The sequence below is a fragment of the Pipra filicauda genome, unplaced genomic scaffold (assembly GCF_003945595.2).
Source record: "Pipra filicauda isolate LSUMZ 115617 unplaced genomic scaffold, ASM394559v2 scaffold22_size4397567_pilon, whole genome shotgun sequence".
Taxonomy (NCBI): Eukaryota; Metazoa; Chordata; class Aves; order Passeriformes; family Pipridae; genus Pipra; species Pipra filicauda.
Window position 1 is genome coordinate 3,289,564 of NW_024104343.1, and position 20,112 is coordinate 3,309,675.

General features: G+C 34.7%; 1 protein-coding gene across 3 annotated transcripts in view; it reads right to left on the reverse strand.

Moving 5' to 3' along the window:
- GLRB (glycine receptor beta) overlaps positions 1 to 20,112 on the reverse strand; it is a 52,853-nt gene that overhangs the window by 22,982 nt on the left and 9,759 nt on the right. For all 3 annotated transcript variants that reach the window (XM_027739519.2, XM_027739516.2, XM_027739517.2), the window contains exons 3-7: positions 17,118 to 17,224; positions 14,530 to 14,597; positions 8,396 to 8,625; positions 4,946 to 5,028; positions 2,153 to 2,293 (exon numbers count right to left, since the gene is read on the reverse strand). In XM_027739519.2, the coding sequence (XP_027595320.1) occupies positions 2,153 to 2,293; positions 4,946 to 5,028; positions 8,396 to 8,625; positions 14,530 to 14,597; positions 17,118 to 17,224 (629 nt within the window). The remainder of the gene's footprint in view (positions 1 to 2,152; positions 2,294 to 4,945; positions 5,029 to 8,395; positions 8,626 to 14,529; positions 14,598 to 17,117; positions 17,225 to 20,112) is intronic.

Genomic DNA, 20,112 nt, shown 5'->3' on the forward strand with positions numbered 1-20,112 from the left:
CTTCATTTAACTAGTCTTTCATCAGACAGAGTATAGTATCTATTGCCCTCACCATTCAGCTCACAAGGACCTTTCTGAATCTGTCACACAGCTGATGAATAACAGGCAATTTGCAAATATATATATTCAATTTATTGCCACAAAATCTCCCCAAATTTGGTGACCCTCTTTCAGCTTAGTTATGATAAAATGTCAGTTGACAAAAATAAGCAGTAAAGATTGAGTTCTTTGCAATAGGCAGGAATCTACTATATAAGCCATAATTTTGAAAATTTGCTCCTTCATGCAGCACTTCTCTTGATTATCTGGCAAAATCCATAGCTGAATTAATTTTAACTCTGTATGTGAAGGTATTTTTAAAATACCTTCTGAAGGTATTTTTAAAATACCTTCAGCATAAGAATTTAAAGTAAATAAAAATGGATTATTTAAAACACCTTTAAAAATACTTCAGAGTATTAAAATATTAAATGTTCCTTTCACATTACTGAAGTATTAATTCCAGTTTTGATTATGAGATTAAATGGATATTCTTAACAGAAAGGATTTGCAATAAAAGAGTTGTGAAAACTTTAAAAAATTAATTTTTTAACTGATGGTTCTCTCATGTTCTTTCTTTAATGTTCCAAAGCACATACACATACACACAAAATGCGAGCATTTTACTGAGCATTTCGCAGAGTGTCATTTTAACTTGTGGTCACAAGTTGGTAAAACTTGAGAAAACACCACTGATTTTTCTTACATTTTTTTCTTTAAGGTCCCTAAAAAAATCTAAAATATCTAATTTTGTTCAGACATTTAATTTCAGATTTAGGGCAAAACTCAAAATGATCACGATAACTTCAACAACAAGATAGCAATCTTGAGTATTTTCTTTTTGCCTCAAATAGAATGCAAGTTTTACAATTATGTAATCTGTATGGATTTCATTCAGGAAATGCAAGATCCATTTCCTTAATTTTTCACTACTTCATAGCCGATTTATTTTCAGTAAATTCATTGTTTAATTAAGAAAAAAACATTTTCTCATTACTAAGTAAGTTTCTACCATATCCTGACTTAGATTTGAATGCAATCACTGCCAGTTGTTGGATGTGCTTTCACAAATGTAGAATTTTCTTGAAGAGAGCTAATTTCTTATTATTTACAAATGTTAAATCACCCGAGATGCTGAATTATGTAGTTAGGCTAAGAACTCACTCATTTTGCAGTTTGTAGACAAACTCCACTTCAATTTTTATTATCTCTTCAAGTTAAATTCTTAAATTTGAGATCTGCTAAGGTTACTTGAGATCTCTTCAGAGTTGAAATCAGGCTCAGGAGCAATCACAAGTAACAGACTCTCCACTTCAGCTGAATAGTCAACGAGAAACTCAGAAGCTGCAGCACCACAGTCCCCCTCACTAAGTTTTAATGGGAGATTTATTTATATGATGCAAGGGCACTGCCTAAAATACACCTGCTGACTTCCATTCTTGTAGAAAGTTTTGTGGTTGCCACAGTATGTCAGTAATTTGGATATAATCATAAGCAGGAACTAATCAAAGTAGAAAAGATAAATCATTAAAAGCCAGAGTACAGAAATCATTGGATAAATCTGTGCTCACATTCAGAAAATAATTGTAGGATTAAATAAATACAGGTAGAGAATTTTAAGCAGTTTTCTATAATGACAGACTTTCCAGAACACTTAGAGAAAGGAAGAACCTGCAGGGTGAAGCACTTGAAGTTACACTCCAATACTATCCATTTATGGAACAAAATTTGAACCAGAAAATCAGAATTTACCCACTTTGCTGCAACTGGCATGATTCTGTGTTAACACTCTTTCAGAAAGGTTAGACATTTACCAGCATAAACAGGTAATAGAACTATAAAAAGAGAATGCTGATAAGAAGATGATAGCATATGTAAACAAACCCAAAACAAACATTTAATCCCATCTTCAGTTTAGATGTCTCTATATTTGAATTAGTTTGTAGTAATCACATATGAAAGTTACCATTATATAAACTACCTATTAGTTAAAAGTAATCTATTTTATCCCATGAAATGTAAGACATGGACTGGAATATTAGCCATTAATTATAAACAGTAATTGAAGGAAGCTTAAAAGGGTTTTACGAAGGCAATCACTTAGATTACCTACCTGTGCCTTTGTAATACTTGGTACAGTTACCATATTCGATATCCTCCTTTTTAATATCAAACTGAGGCAGAGCAATTTTCTCTAGCTGTACAGGATCTCCAGACTGCCAGATAAACCGCAAGTCATCAGTTGTGTAACCAACTACAAGAACAAAATAATAATAATTGTTTAAAAAACCACCTCAATCAGACTAAACTCTGCAAGAAAATCTAGCATATGCATATTCCTTTCAGTCTTTTTCTTTCTAGTTCCTGTCCAAATAAATAAATACAAAAATTAAATAATTCAAAGCTGAATTTTTACATAGGCCTAAATTAGGATTTGATGGGTGGAACATTACATTATCAGCTGACGAAAAGGTGTTTGTTACAGTTCGTACTGTTTAAACAAAGAAAGCAAAGCTCTACTTTCCACAGCTTTCAAGCCTCCATATTAATTCATACTCTACTTCAGGAAAGCATGAAAAATGTACTGAATTTTAACAGGACTCACGAATCCAAGTAACTTCAAAAGAATTTAACAACTCCATTACTGTGATGGATCTTGGGTTTTGTGTAAAACAGCCTCTCTGCTTATTTTTTCAGACTAAAAGCCCTGACTCATGAAACGATTTCCATTCAGGAAATACTTGATCAGGAATTTGAGCAGATGTGTAGTCCTACAGAAATCAGTTCAGTGCCTTCATGACCTCCTGAGTACGGACAGACTTCAGCACACCTCTGAGTGTCTAAATCATGATATATACACCACCACCGAGCAAGAGGCAGTTAGACTCACAATATTCAAGCATAAAGCAATATTGATTAAATGTGCATAATCAGAACCATGATTTTACATGCCATTTTTTTGCTACCTTTTGTTTATTAAAGATTAACTTAATTCAAACAGAGATAATGTGTGTTAGGTGGGAACAGAGATGAGGAAACATAAAAAAGATGGAGTTGGAATGCAGCCTTTTGCAGTTCAAAGCCCTTAAAAATGTTTAAACAGCCATTCTTTTCCTGGAGGCATTAGATTATTTTTTTTAACTTTGTAAAAGTAGCTGTAATTAAAAAAGTGAAACCGCTCATAAGGTTTCTATTGTGTGTCTATGATTCCTAACAATTTAATGAAAATCAAAATGTCCCAAAGCTCCATAAAGTAAGATAATATCAAAAAAATGAGTTGTTTTAATGCTTCATTCATAAAATCAGTCTCATTCCCTTCCAACACTTAGCATATCACAAAACTGCCAAGATCCTTTATGATAACAATTACTGGACAGTGAAATTTGTGTCTATAGAGAATGTGTAGAACTGGGAATCATAACTGTGGATATGAAAACAGCTCAGTAAAAACTGATGGCCTTTTTTGATTTTGAAATCTAGCAAGTAGAAACAAAACATTGATTTGAAAATAAACTAAGAAGAATAAAACTGCCAAATGCTAAAAGGGAAAGAACTGGAGGGGCAGACAGGAGGTCGTAGGTACCATTCTTACTTTTGACAACTGAATTAAAAGGTAAAAGAAAGCACGCTGTCTTTCTAAAGAAGTAAATTCATGCTGAATTTGAATAAATCAACATAGCATGAATTTTAGTTCATTCTTGAATAACTACTTCTTGAAATCCTTGTGAAGCAACCTGGACTGAGAAAGCTTGAGCAAACTTCTATTAATATTACTGTCTAATTCCAATTGAACCCCAAACTAATTTCCATTTACCATAAGAGTTTACTTCAGCTAATGTACATGTAGTGACGAGCAAAACTACTGTGGACATACTACAATTCTAAAGATAAATGCTGGAAATCAAAAACTAAATTGAAAACTCTAATACAATTTTATTATTATTATTATTATTATTATCATCATCATCATCATTATTATCATTATCATTACCCTTGTCCCCACTGGGATACCCTGCCCAGTTTTGATTAACCTTGCTCTTTCTTCACTTGTGACTTCCTTTCCCTAACCTCATCTTTCCCACCAGAGCTGGTGGAGTAAAAGTTGAACAAGTTTTTGTGTTCCAGCAGGAACAGGCTGGAGCAAGTCACCTTCCTTCTCTCTGCTCCATACTCATCCTTATTCAGGAAAACAGAATTACTATGAAAGTGGGATCACCAGGGATTGAAGTGTTGGAAAAAGGCTATAGCTGAGTAAACACTCGTGTACTTGGGGCACGAGAAAGAAGATGGGTTTCAGAAACATTTTGTCTGCATGATGCCCTTCAGAGATGAGACCTGTATGCCCCATCATAAGACTAAAATCACCTGGAGACCAGGGTAGGATTGGTAAGGAACTGATGCCTGACTACAGCCACAACACATCTTGAAACCACTTTCAAAACATTTCACCCTAAATGATATCACTGCTTTGGCATAGAATACTTTTCCTTTGGTACCATATTAAAGGGGTTTCAAGCAATACCATGCATCATCAATGCAAGGGGATAAATTGGGTCCTAACAACCTCCAAAGCAGCACAGGTTGTGGAAGTTAAAACTACCTGAGGAAGCCATTCTTTTTTCCAAATGATATGTGTTTCCATTTCACTAAGTTTATTGTAAATGTTTTTATAAAACTCCTCAATTGTCATTATGGTTGATAGCAAAAGCTAAAACCAAGAGTGCACTGTGCCATAACTGTAAGAAATATCTTTGATAGGGAAATGTACATTGGTAGGAACCAGTGAGTATCAGTTTCACAGTTCATTAAAAATGCTGACATGAACAATACAGAACTGATAATTTTTGTTTGATTCTCATGCATGCCTAGAAGAGAACTGTTTTTATGCACAGAATAATTTACATACAGCTTTCCAATTGCATCTTGCAGCGCTGTGTATCCATAGGAAACAAGGTCAAGTCCAAAGGGCATGACAGAGTAATAGACAACCTGAAAATACAGAAATGGTATTTAAAAACAGTGTGAGGTGCCATGTAAGTAGTAGATGGCCATAAGAAAGAAAAAAATCACAGGCATTTGATTTTCATCTTCTAAAATAGCAGAAACAAAATTTAAAGTTATAATTAGCAGTTTGAAATGGAGATCTCTTGTATACAATAGGGGAAAAAAATTATAGAGGGCTTTAAACACAAAATAGTTCACAAATTAGAGAATTACTAATACAAGATGAAATACATATACGTCATAAGAATAACCTAACCAAATGTCCATACAGAGCAGAGTCCTGTCTCCAGCAGTGGCCAATGTCAGACTCCTAAAAAAGAATATGATACCATGGCAATCTGGAAATGGTATTTTTCCAGATATTCAGCAACATCCCAAAAATTGCATCTGAAGGACTCCCTAAACCAGAAGTGATGCTTCAGTATTTAAGGGACCTTGACAGATTTTTTTGTCTCCAAGAAGCTGTTTTGATTCTGGTTGCTTTCTGGAATCTGTATCCTGGTTTTGGCTGGGACAGAGTTAATTTTCTTCCTAGCAGTTGGCACAGTGCTGTGTTTTGGATTTGGTATGAGAATAATGTGGATAACACATTGATGTTTTGGTTGTTGCTCAGTAGTGCTTGCCCTAAATCAAGGACTTTTCAGTTTCCATGCTCTGCCAGTGAGCAGGTGCACAAGAAGATGGGAGGCAGCAGGGAAGGGATGGTCAGCAGGTGTTGAGCAATTGTATTCTGCATCACTTGTTTCTCTTGGGTTTTATGTCTCTCTCTCCCTCTCCTTTTTATTACAATTAATATTAGCATTATGACATCTATTATTTTGTTTTACTTTGCTTCAATTGTTAAATTGTTCTCAACTCAAGACTTTTATGGGCTTTCTTTTCCTGCTTCTCCTCTCCATCCCACCAGGGCCAGGGACAGGGGGGAAGTGAGCAAGCAGCTATGTAGTAGTTAATTATCAGCCAGGGTTAAAGGATGACACTATGTAACCTTTAACATGCACAGCATCTTGCAGCAAAGAACATCATAGCTTAGCTGCACACACTCTAATAATTTCCTTATATACATCCTGAGTCTGTCTCATAGGTCTTTTACTGGAAAAGAAGGCAAAAAAATCAATGTCCATCCATTCTCTCTGTGCCATTTGTGATTTAGAGATCTCTATGTCACCACCTCAATTATCTCGTTCTTTCCAGCGTGAAAAGTTCTGCTTTGCTCAGCTGTTCCGTGCCTTCGACCATCCTTGTCTCCTTTCTTCCCAGTGGGAAGACCAGAATTGCACTTTGCATTCATGATCCAAGTGTAGCAGTCATTTATGAAGTGGCATAATATTCTCTTTCATCCCTAATACTTCCTAGAATTTAAATCACTTTCTCAAACAGTACTGAGCTATAAGCTGACATTTTCGTACAATCAGCTGTTACTACTCACAGATAATTTTCTTAGCTGATAACCACCTCAAAAACAATCAGGTTTTATGTGATGTTACAATAATTTTTTTCCTCATGCATAATTTTCAGTTATTTACTTTGAATTTCATCTCATGCTTTGTTGCCTGGTCATTTGATTAATTTGTGGTTCTTACGTTGTCTCTTACCTTTACTGTTCTGTATATTTTGGTATCATCAAAAGCACTTGGAAATTCACAGTTTTCCAGATGATTTATGTTGAAAGGCACAAAACCGAGTTGAAACTTTTTTTGTGGGACTCCACTGTTTACTGTCCCTGATGTGAGCACTAGCTGTTTATTCCTGTTTTCAGTTTCCTAATTCTTAACTATTTGCACAAGAGCTTTCTCTCATATGCATTTTGTCATTCAAGTAGTTTGATAACTGGAGATTCTTTAATTTATACATGATAATACCTATGTAAACTAAAAATACAAGACATAGAAATTATATATTTTAAAAATGCCGCCAAAGCACAAGGTCTCAAAAAATTATTCTTATCTGCATATGTATCATCTAAGAACATAGTGTGTTATTAAAATAAACAGTGTAATTTTAGAGGATGACATTAATTTCAAACTTATTGAATTTGGTTTTGTTATTTGCAAGTTTTCAGAGAATAATTTTTCCATCAGAAACACTTCCATTAGTATTCACTCAATATTCATTAATCATTAACCTAACCTATTAAGCTCATTGATGAATAGCTGCAACGTTTGAAAAAGGCTTCAGTGTTTCATTTAACATTAGCTGCTTCAAATAAGAAGATTCTTTCACAACTGAAAGTGATTTTCTACTTCGAAATATTAATTTCTACACACTTCAAAACCTGCTACAGAAGGAACTGAAATCAAAACCAGGACTTTCAGAGCAAGCCAAATGAAATGCTTTGATTGCCCAATGTATTTTCTTTTCTGATCACTGTCAGCAATAGTCTTGAGACTTTTCTCATCCTGATTTGAAATGGGCAAGAAAGAACACAGATTCTCCCATCTTGTTTCTTTCTTTTTCTATCTATTTCTACTACATGAAGAAATAGCTCACGTGGCCCTAACTTCTGAAGTAGTTCCTTCTTAAAGGTAAAGTTGTGGTATATTCAGATAATCATTTTTACCTCTATCAGGGCAATGTGTTCCAGTTCACACAAGAAGAAAATTCACTTGCTGTTAGAAAATTGAGCCTGATCTCTACAAACCATTGGTTCTCTAAACTCTCCAGATCTGTAATTCATTATGATACCCTTTTTAATCAATCAATTTGCTGGTTTCAGTGGATGACTATCTTTGTGGCATTGTGTATACCTTTGGTAAACCAACTCAAACCACAAAAAAGTATACATTAATTGCAATGAAATTGGGATCTTCCAAAAAACCTCGATATTCGTTCAGGCATAGAAGTTAATCAGTATTATTTCACAGTACTTTTACAAAACATTTATATTCACAACTTTTGTAATTTTTGCCTTTCCCTATATCTTTAGCATGTAATCATCATTTGCTTTAGTTGATGCAGAAATTCAAGTGATGTGCAAAATATATTCTTCAGCGGAAGGCTTTTTTTCAGATACTTTATCCACTTCATTATGCATCTAGGAATCTAAGCAATTATCAAAGGGGTTTAAATTGTGTTTCCAATAATGTTAGTTTTACTTGGTGTTAGCTTAACATGACATGCAAAAGTACACATACTTTGAATTTCTTGCACCTGCAGTGCTATCAACTGATATGCTTTAAAATATCTTGATCTGATTTCTTTACACATATTTAATTTATTGTAATATTGTTTACAAACTGTCATATAAATTTCAATATTAGTCATAAGTCATATTATGTTACTAAGTCTAATAAGCATACACATTTCATATAAAGTCATTTAAAAAAATAGTAGAAATATGCAAATAAAATACCTCATGCTGACTAGGACATCTCCATCCCGAAATATAAAAAGAAGGATATTTTCTTGTGTGACATCATGGAAGTTAGCATTTTTTTCATTTGCAAAGAATAAGTCTGGCTTCCAAAGACACTTGAACATAGTCGGGTCCACCGTCAGTGTATCTGAGCCTCTCCAGTCATTGGGTAGTTTGAGTCTGGGGTCATTCCACTTCTGTCTTAGAAAGATGTTGACTCTGTAATCCTGATGGGAAGAATAAATAAATATTAGACTAGCCAAAATTCTAGAAAAAAAACACAGAGAAAGAATACCATTCTATCAGAAAAACAATTTATGCCCTGATTTTTTCTATCACAAAGACAGTAATCACTATTCAAATGATATTAATAAGTTTTACATTTAATAGACTTCACTACAAATAGGTAGATTATGTCTCACTCATGCTCTGAATATAGCAACTTTCTTTAAGTACAGGACCAAATTGGTCCCCCTGGAACAATTTTTGCATCCCCTCAGTAGTGGCCACCTGTTACTTAGGCATAGAGAAGCACGCAGCAGGGCAGGGAGAGGCCGTAGCTTGACTACACTAAATGGCTGCAGGCAGTAAGCACAGGATATCACTTCTATCAGGATATCCAGTGAGTGCCAATTCCAGTTTATTCTCCATTTGGTTAAGTATCGCACTGATGGTAAAATATCACACTATAAAAGCAGAAAAGAGACTAGGTAGATAGCAGATTTTACACTACACACCCAGAATACAGCCTCAGACCTTCTAACAGTGATCTGGAGCTATTTTGGTAACAGGAAAACTGATGCCAGCTTGAAACATAAGTACTGAGGTAGCAGCTATGAAAGGAGAAACAGAATCAGTCTCAAAGAGAAAAAAAATCAAGGCTTTACAGAGGAAACCTCCTTCTGGATTCAGCAGGACTCTTGCTGAAGGATGGACAGTAGTAGAGCCATGCTCAATGAGAACCTAATTTTGCTTTTGGGAATTGGAGTAGTATGTGTTTCAAGGCAAAAGGATACCCTGCATGTGTTCTGTCCTTAGTGAAAGCTGTGTGAATCCAAAGGAAAAATATGACCCAGCATGTCAGTCATGATTCTTCAGTCTCATCTCTAAGTCTTCTTGCTTTTTACACTTACATTTAAGCCAGTGCCTCTTTTTTCAAGTATATGTAAACTAGGCAGATCACATTTAGAAAAAGAATAAGGGTATTGTTGAAATAAAGTTAAAAAACCCAACCAAATAAACCAAAATTCTATATGTAAGATAAATTCTATCTCCAGTCTTCCTAGTTCTTTCTACAGTGTGCTTTGTTTTTGCATAATCGTCTATTACTTGCAAAGCCTCCTCCAGTAGTGAAAATACTGTTACTGCTGTACAATTATAGTGAAATGCTAGAAATCTGTGAGTGAAGGTTCTCAAAGTATTTTTGGTTTGTGAAAGTATTCTACATACAAACTAATTTTATGAAGTTGTTTATTTTACATGTTAATGCCCTATTATACTTTTTTTTGTTGCTGTTGATACAACATGAAGTATTCTGTTGCATTTTCTGCATTTACATTCCAAAGCAGGTGCCATGTCGAGACTGTCATGCTTCAACAGGAAGGAGTTCACTTGGCTAAGACCTCATGCAGAATAATTTAGCCTGTTGATTTAAGCTGTAAATTGAAACACAGTGCTCATTTTTCCATGTCCAGTCCACCAGTCAAATCAGCCCAAACATTTCTTTATTACACTACACTGTGTAATAATCTTCCTTACTGCATTGTAAGAAAAAGCAGAACATCAAAACCAAGTACTTGTTACTTGTTGGTAGTCTCTTTTGGAAAAAATACACATAGTCTGACTGTTATTTATACAAAGACCTATATTGTCTTTCCAAAGCAAAGAAGAAACAAAAAATAATAGTTAATATGAAGTGACTGTGTATTGGAAGGTTCTCACAGAGAAGCTTTAGAACCAGAGGGAATTCAGGTCATTATCTCAGAAAGCATCTTTTCAATTATATGTATATAATTGAAAATTTACTTTACTTGCTTCTTGCTGAAGTTCCCATTCCATATGCACTTCTTGTCTCAGTGAAAAAAATTACTCTAAATCATATAATAGAAATATTGCATATCATTCATGCTCACAAGCATTACACTGTTTGTTGCACGAAAGTCAACTTCCCCATAAACAAGTGCATTACCCTAATTTTAACAAAATAAGACGCCTTCTCAAAGCCATAGGCAAATGACAAGCAGTGTCCAACACTTGCCTTCAGCTTACCCATTCAGTAGGAGTTGTTTACATCACTGAAAAGCAGAATGCACTGGCAAAATAAGAATTGGAAGTAAGATCAGGCAGATAGTAGTTTATTTCCTTTCTTGCTCTATTACAAAGATAGTAGTTTATTTCCTTTCTTGCTCTATTACCAATGACTTTAAATAGACCAAACAATGGGATGTTGTGACATTTCAAGAACTTGATTCTGTTCCCATTTAACTCAATGGAAGAAAAATCCCATTAATCTAAAATAGGTAGCTTCAGGCCTAGATTAGAGACTCCTGAGAGGGGTACTTGGAGAGGAAGGCCACCACATACTTGAGGCAATACAGAAAATGTAGAGGGAAGCAAAGAGATGTCACGGTAAAAAACTGTGGCTAACCAGACAACAATGTGCAGAAGGGCTGCTTCTTACAAGAATATGAACTACTACAGCATCTGGCAGCAGTGTAGACTATGATCTGGTATATATCCGTTTTGAAAGAAGTCTGCAACCAGTTGTCTCAAATTTGCACCATGGACTTTAAGATTCAGTAAATGCGCTATGATTAGATTCAACAGGGGCTTGAAGAAGCAGTCTGTATGAAGCAACTGGTCTTCCTGCTGTATATTGTACAAACATTTTTTGAATATTGCAGTGTGATTGGCATTTTATAATAAAGGAGAGCAAAATAGGAACTAAAAAGCCTGAAACTAGGAGCAGAGGGTGGAAGAGATATTCATCAGCATTAGAGCTGGGAGACCTGTCAGGTAGAAAGAAACACAGAAGTATTCTACAGGGCTTTGTTTTCCCATGTAACTCCAACAGAAGGCAAATTGTTTTCAGGAAGGTTGAAAGGGGAGGCATTCTAGGAAATATTTCAAATGCAGCCTACTAAATAGTGGGCATGTGGCCAGAAAACCTCCTCAGGCCAGAAATCACGCATTGCCTATACATCTCTGCAAAATGGAGCACACAGCAGATCATGAAAGACTTTCTACGTAAACTGCAGTCACACAAAGAAAGGAAGAATAATAGTGCTTTTTCTTGATAAAGTATATTTTTTTGATAAAGCAGCAAATTTCATTTTTAAGATTAAAATAAGGAAACTGAATTTTTGTTTACATACATAAATATTAAAAAGACCTTTCTGCAAGGTTTTAAAGTAAAGGAGAAGGAAGAAGTGGTGTTTTGTTATTTGAGTCAGTGAAGAAAGGTCACACTGCAAGTAAAAACCTTGAATATAGATTCTGTAGACAGTCAGATCACCATCACAGCTAAAATATTATAGTCCTGTCGGTATTTATACCAGAAACTCTCTATCCCTAGGAATCCTTGACTGGTCATCCAGTTTAAAATAGTTTCTAAATGTGACATAACCACCATATTATCCCACAAATCTGCATTATCAAAAAATGTGCAAAATCAGAAGCAGAGTTAGCATGGGGATCCTAGACAAGTGGTCTAATGATTTAGAAGGAAACAAATTACAGGATTCAAGATAAAGGGAGCTTACTGGTAGGTAGCTCTGGCATAAGCTTTTCTTATAAGGTTAGTTAACTAACCTTTTTGTTTAGTTTTTTCCAGGTAACTTGCCTCCTAACTGTGTGGAAACATTGCAATTCTTTTGAGTATTCAACAACACTACTCTTTCTAGACACAGAACATTTGCCCTTCATATTCTTCACAGGGGTTTGATTAAAGCAATACAGGTTTCTGGGCACAGGATCCACAGTATGGGTACTATCTTGCTTTAAACCAATACAACTTCAAATATGTTGATGCTTTTCTATAAACTCCCTTCTCTCTTAAAACTAAGCAGACTTTACCTTCATAGGAGGTAACCTCTACTCTTTTTTGTTGAGGATGAGCCAACTGCATAAGAATGCATAAGATAAGAATGCAATTAACATGTGACCAGAAGGACAGCAAACAAGACCTTTTCTCACTGGCACTCTACATGTTTGTTGGGCCTTCTACCATCACCTCAGTTCTGGTCATCTGGCACCCATGGTTATTTTTCCCCACACTTCCATCACCCAAAAGAAGGAATCACTGCTTTGGCATGGCTATAGCAGGATGCTTTATATCCACACAGATTTTGCAAAAACTTATTAATTCAATTATTGGCACTAGAAGTGGCTACAGAGCCAAGAATCATCACAATATACTTAATTGACTGAAATACTTAGAAATTTCACAGATTTTTTGTATCAGTAATGATATCACTCCAACCACTTTAGTAGCTTCTGTTAATTTTAGAGACAGTCAAGAAATCAACATTCCTCATTATTCTCACCAAACCTGGAGACAGCCACTCTCTTCTCCAACACTGAGGAATTTTTTCAGCAGTTCTGGTACTCCCGCAAATGTCTCCTTTTCTCAAGGCAAGAGGCCCCCCCGTCCTTCACAGACTCGGTGCCTCAGCTCCAGGAAATACTTTTCCTACAATTCTGAAGGTACAAGTCTTTTCCTAGTCTAAGGGACCCACTTCTACTGTCTGGTGCATTACCCAGACCATCTGAAGACAAGTACCAACCTATCCCAAAGAGAGCAGTGGTTCCTGACTGTCCACAGGACCCAATTCCCACTGCAGCAGGAAGAGTTTTCCAAGTGATACACGGAAGAATAGATTGACCGTTTATTTTGTCAGTGCTTCCTGTGAAATATTAAGGCCATCAAGACCTACTCCAAATTTCACGTAAACATGCTTAGCTATCATAGTGATCTCAGCTGGAGATAGAAATCTAAATAAAAGCATAAATTACAATAAGGATGGTGTCTGAAGTTCTGAAATATGGAGGAGAGTATGACTTATCTTACAGAATATCCTAGTAAATTTGTGAGTGATCCTATCAGGGAGTCACAGGCAGGCATACATACACTGCTGGACAGAGCATACTTAATTTTTTTTTTTTTTGGAGGAGGTAAGGGGAAGCACATCCCTTACATTCATGTTTTGTTACTATTTGAATCTGGGTGAATTGTAAAACAGCCTCTGTAAAAGTCACTTTCTAAAGCATGCAATAAATTTCAGAAACTTGAAAGCGCCATCTAGCCTAATATACTTGACATCTTAGACACTTATCTCACTGCTACTTTCCTGCTCTTCCTCCCTGCCCCTCTTTAAACTTGAGTCCTCCTTTTGTTTCCAGAAATAAATCTCAGGGCATCTTCAGCGAACTGAATTTTTTTGTTTTCATATCACTTCCCTGTAATGCCATTAGTTGACTTACAATCCTTTGCAATCAAATTTAAATCTTTATTCACTGCTAGCTAAAGAAAGAGAAATTTCTGGTCGAGCTATTCAAAAGCTGTTTTAGCTACAATGTATGTACAACTTTGAGCAGCTCTGTAGTCCTACTGAAATGTTATTAAGGTAACATGTAAGCTGGTTCTGAATTTTAAATGGGCACTTACTTCCAAAAACAACAAAATGTGTTTTAATGTTTAATAGTGGTATTATGGTTTATTGCTTCTCTGCCATTATGAGCCAGAATGTCCTGGTGTACTTTTTTGGATAATACACCAAGCAACCTATATACTAACTCTTAGGAAGATTATTTAATTCATACTACCAATTGGTTTCTTCCATTGAACTTAATAACTTATGAAAATAAGTGTATCTCTTGCATCTCAGAAATTACAGATTTCCTTTCATGTAAATCAGATTCTAAAGCTACAATAATCTGTGGACACATATAAAATGGAATAGATGAATAGCTTTACGGCATAAAGCACCGTCAGTCAATCACTAACCCCATTAACTTAATTCTCAGTGCCTACAACCACAACAATTATTTCTACTTTATAATTCATAATCCTCAACTTGAAATTTAATAAGAAAATCTCCATGTATGCTATAATAATTTCATTTCAGTCTTACCATAGTTGTCTCTTGAATTGACCCAAAGCTGTTAATGAAGATGTTAACTGCAACATCAACTGGAATTCCTTAAAAAAAAAAAAAATACTAGTGAGCTGCACAATCCAGTAAAAGTATGTTATCCTTCAATTAAAGCTCCTTTATACTGGTATCACAATGTAAAATGTTTTTTATAGGGTCATACAACTTCATCTTTTCAAGTTAGTATATACAAAGTTTTCAAAACCAAGGGTAATCACAAAACCTCTTTTTAACCTAGTGATAAGAAAACAGAAAAAAAAAAATCCTTAGTCTAGAGAGCTAATCTTAAAGAATTTCACAGACCATATATCTAAATGAATAATTTTTGAATTCCATGATTTTCTGTTATCACAGAATGTATAAGCCAGTATTACTTTTGCACACAGTGTAATGGATAGAGGCAATTCACATTTCTAGCAGCAGACACTCTTAATTGTCAAGGTCATAATGATGATCTATCATCCCAAATTACCTGTTTATGATTTATGATGAGACATTTATTCATATTTCAAGAGGATACCTCTCTGTGCAAGTCAAGTACATAACGGTGAAGTACGAGTACAGGCAGATAAAAATTATTGCATGCAGCTTTCACAGCTGTCTAGTCTTGGTGCGAGAGAGTTGGAAAGCTGCTCCATTTTACAATGGTTACCAATTTGCCAAGAAAAATTTCTAGAAGCCAGCAGCTGTGAAGATATTAAGATAGCCTGGATTTTCTTCTCTTTTCCACAGCCAGGACTCCTGTAGCTGCAGAAGGATGGTGTGACAGCTGCTATATCTGCCCTCTGTCACCCTGGAGGAACTGATTGGCAGTCATTTAATATGGTGTTAACAGAGAGTTATCACCAAGCAAGGAGAACTGGCCTGACAGTTGTGAGAACTAATTGTGGCCCACTAGTTTTATTTATTATCTATGTTGTGAGTATCAGTATGTCCATTAGATCTGACCTCATTTACACTGTTACAAATACTTAATTCAGTGGGTTTCTTCCTTCTTTCAGCAACAAAAGATAAACAAGAATATATGAAGACTGTCTTGACAGAGTAAGCAGATACAGTGCAAAGTAATATATGCCTCTTCCAATAGCTTGCTTGTCTGCATAAAATATTTAGGTGTACATTTAATATATAAATTCAAACTCATTCTTGTGGTTCACCAGAAATGTACAAAGATAAAATTTCACTTTTTTCAGTTAAACCAGTTTGTGGGTTTTTTGTTGTGTTTTTTAATCAGACTGCTTGAATATTATTATGCTTTTGGTTATGCAATAAGCATAAAAATTTTTTTAATGCCTGATGCATGTGACAGAGTACCCATCACATCACTAGTAGCCAAGAGTGTACTCCCTCTTCCAGATTTGAATAGAAAGTGCCATCCAAGAAAATCACTCATGCGTGAGGAACATTTTAACATGGGCAAACCACTTGTCAGAAAATGTTCTTTTTCTTCCACCTCCCTGTGAGTTAACATTACATGTCCTCCTTTTTCCTTCTGCCTGGATTCTTACCAGGCTGCCAGCAGGGTTATCAAAAATATAAAGAAATCCGCAATATGCTTTGCAATTACAAGCTGATTATGCTGAAGAACAGGTAGAGAAGAGGCTGGGTGTTTATTCTTTGTGACAAGGCTCAGTACTGAAAACATATAAATATGGTTCTGTAATAAGAATAAGAAAGAAGCAGTATACTTGCTGAGAACTGAGTTTAAGACGATAATAAAAGAGATAAACGGAACATCTGAAAATAGTCTCTTCAAAGGCACAATAAAGATTTCCAAATTTTTCATACTAGTAATGTGCATATTAAAATACCTCTTAGTGCACATATAATTATATGTGAGTTTTAAAATGAAAGAACTGATTTATGCAAACTGCATAGTCTGTACTTCATAAAATTGTATGTAATAAAATGTATTTTTTCAGAAGGGAAATAATTCCTGGAAAGTGTAACTTACAGCTCTATGAGTTATCAGAGGTTTTGCAGAGACTATGCATTCCAACCTTTTCTGCATATGTAATGAAGTCACACTTGCCTACATGAAAGAATCCTACTGATGACCAGAGAGATGTTTTAAAGGCAGAGAATATGTTTAAATGCATTACTAAAGTGCATAAGCTTTATAACTAAAACATCTTTAACAGATTTAATAACTATAGTGTTGATCTCAACTTTTTATAGTTATCTTAAAGGATGTCAATAGAGAAATCTGATGTTTTAAAATTCTGTAAAGCACAGATACTACAAAAAGTCTAACTAAAATATAAGCATAAAAAGGATATTTTTAAAACTTATTCTGTAAAATCTACTCCTACTTTTAAAAAGTCTCTTATAAAAGTAATAATAATAAAGCATCCCATACTATTATGCTAATACCTAACATGGTATCTTTCAGCTCAAAAGAGTAAATATCTTCTGCAGTTTTATACTATCTAGGGAAATTTTCATTAAAAATAAACCAAACCAGAACTTTAGGTTGTGAATATTATCTCTACATAAATTTTCTATGTATGAAAAGAGCAAAAGTTAAATTCCAAAGATTAAAGCAAAGGCTGAAATATCTGACAAACCTTTGAAATTAGGCCTTATCCTGGGATCATAGCTGAGCAATAGCCTATTCAAGATATTGCTGGTTGAATTAGCAGGTACTCTTGCAAGGTCTTCAGCTGATTGTTGCCTGTAAAAAAAAGTTCATTAGTTACTATCAAGACAGAAACGACTGTGTGCTTAAACTGAAGTAATTTTAAAGTAATGTCATAAATGCCATTTCATAAGCAAAATAAGTTCATTATTTTCAGGTTCCACATTGTATAGTCTTCCTTTCCTTGAGATGTTTTAGTATTTTTCAAGAAACTGTAATAAACACAAATTCTCTCCTATGTACTCTTAACTATAATCTTGGAAGCAAATAAAATGCAATTCACAAATTGTTCCCTTGCCTCCTAACATAAATATCCAGCAGGATTTCTTCATCAGCAGAAAGCAGTCACCTGAACTATTTTTAGTGACTGTCAGATTAGGAACTTCAGTAAATTGACAGCCACTTTGTAGGTGCCAAACCATGCAGAGGCTTTTGGCAGTCTCCTGCTCTCACATGCCAGTGCCAGCTATTCCACCCAGAGCTGGAGGATTGCATAACCTCATTGTCAAGTGCTAATAAAAGCTTTATTAAACATAGAAAAACAAGGCCTTGGACTCTCCTCTGCTTTTGCAGGGGGAATTTAAACATCTTCAATTACCTTGCTAATATTGTGCTGGGTGTTAAATTAAAACCATTGCTACAATTAAAAAGAACCTGTAACAGGTAAATATAGCTACAAGAGTATATGAAATTGAGTGCAATAAAAAGCAATATGGGTTCATCAGTCCCCATCCCAGGTATTTTAAACACCTAGCACTTTACCCTGTTTAATTTCCTTTTTTTCCTTTATTCTCTCTCATACCAATGTCAGCTTGACAGATCTACAACTTATTCTTTGAAACATCTCAGTTCACTGCTTTTTCTTCTCATCCTTCAGTTTCCTTCATGTTCTCTGGGATTTCTGTCTTATTTAAATATTTATTGAAGAAATATTAATTCTTCAAAAGGCTTTTGGCTAGTTTAAAAAAAAAAAAAGTTGCATGAATATATTAGAATTCCTGATTTTAAGATGTCCAACTATAGCAGCTCCTGTTCAGCATCTTTCTTATGGACTACCAGGAAATTAATTAATTAATTAATTAATTAATTAATTAATAATGGTCAGCATTGCATGATTGCTCAAACTGCCACACACTATTTGATTGAAAAGTGGAGATGAGACCAGATCCTAGCCCTTGAAAAGCTTTTATGAATAACATCGCCTTTAAATACAATTAGTTAGACCATATGGGAAACAGGAGGAAATGAATAAGATCTGCTGACTTGGTAGCACTTGCTATGCCTTCCCAATGAGATTGAATCTCCTCATTTAACAGCTAAAACATTTGCAAACAAAACTGTGAAGGAGTTCCCTATTATTAAAAACATGTTAATCATTTATGATAACGTAACTGTATTTATTATAGTCTCCATGATACCCTTTGAGCATTTTATCCTTCAGGAAAAAAAGATCTGATTTCTGTTTTCTCTATTGCATTCAGGAAATTTCTGAAACTCAAAGCTGCATATCTGTTTACCTATTTTCTTGTATTTGTTTGATGTAATAAATAAGGAAAAAACTATGGCAGTAAATAACCACTCGACCCTCCTTGAAATTTTGTGCTACTCATCATTAATTAGCAGGATAAGTATGCATTCTCAGGACTACCCAGAGATAGTCTACCAGGAAGTTTGCATCCATGACAATAGCACAAACTAACATACAGGAAGAAAAAAGAACTGAGGAGCAGCATTAAGTGGCTGCAGTATATAATTCCCCACCCATTTTCGCACTAAACACAATAAAACCTCTGTGACGTGTAACAACGACATAGGTGAACTAATTATTCCAGCAGAACTTATCCAGAGATAAATGGTCTTCTAATAAAATAAGGAAATTTTTACTTTTAGCAACATGTGTTAACTTCTACTAGTATGTTCTGTGTACAATAAACCTCTGCTAATTTAATGTAACAGAAATTAAAAAGCAATATGTGTTCTAACTCTTCTGAATAATTGATAAATTCACCTTCAAACAATTCTCACAGAGTTGAGTTTATAGGTTTTTATATTTGACTTCGAAGTGGATCATTATGCAAAAGAACTAATTTATTTCCTTATTTGGTCAGGCAGTTGGACTAGATGATCATTGTAAGTAACTTCCAGCTGAAGTGCTCTATTCTATTCTATTCTATGCTATTCTATTCCTTCAATTTTGAGATTTGTGTTCAGTTTTCAGTGATGATCTCTACCAATGAAAAGGCTGCTACATAAATATCATAGACCAGCTTTGTATGCATTTTTTGCAGTTTCCACTAATTGGATAACAGAAAAACAAAAAGTTAAGATTATTTTCCATTTTGTAGCAGGAACAATTCAGAAAAGAATGCTCATTTAGCTTTTAAAAAGACACTGTACACTATTTTATCTGATACAGAAAGGTTCATGGCACTGCTTTCTTGCAAGTCACACGTATTAACATCTAAAACATCTATATCAGATGTCTTCAAAAACTTATAAAAGAAGAATGTCCTTAATACAGACAACAGGATTTCTTTCTAAATTATATATGTTCAATATAATGAAATATCAAAACAAAACAAAGCAACAACTAACGATCAAACTTAAATTCTTTTTTTTAAAATTTCTGCTAGGGGTTATATAAAGAAGTTCATTAAATAGTGAGAACAGTAATCTGAACCAGATAGGATAACATGGACACATAAATGAAATACAGATGCTCATAAAATGCAATGAGGAAAAGAAGAAAAAAGTCTGAGAAATTAAACGAGTGATCAACAAACAGCAAAAGAAAGCCAAATAAGCTGACAGGTTTATTTGTCTCTTCAAGTAAGAGGAGTAAAGCAATAGCTTTTTGAGACCTGAATTGCACTGCAGAAGTATTTAAATATGAATATCTGTTCAAGCTGTTTGTTCAAAAGCCA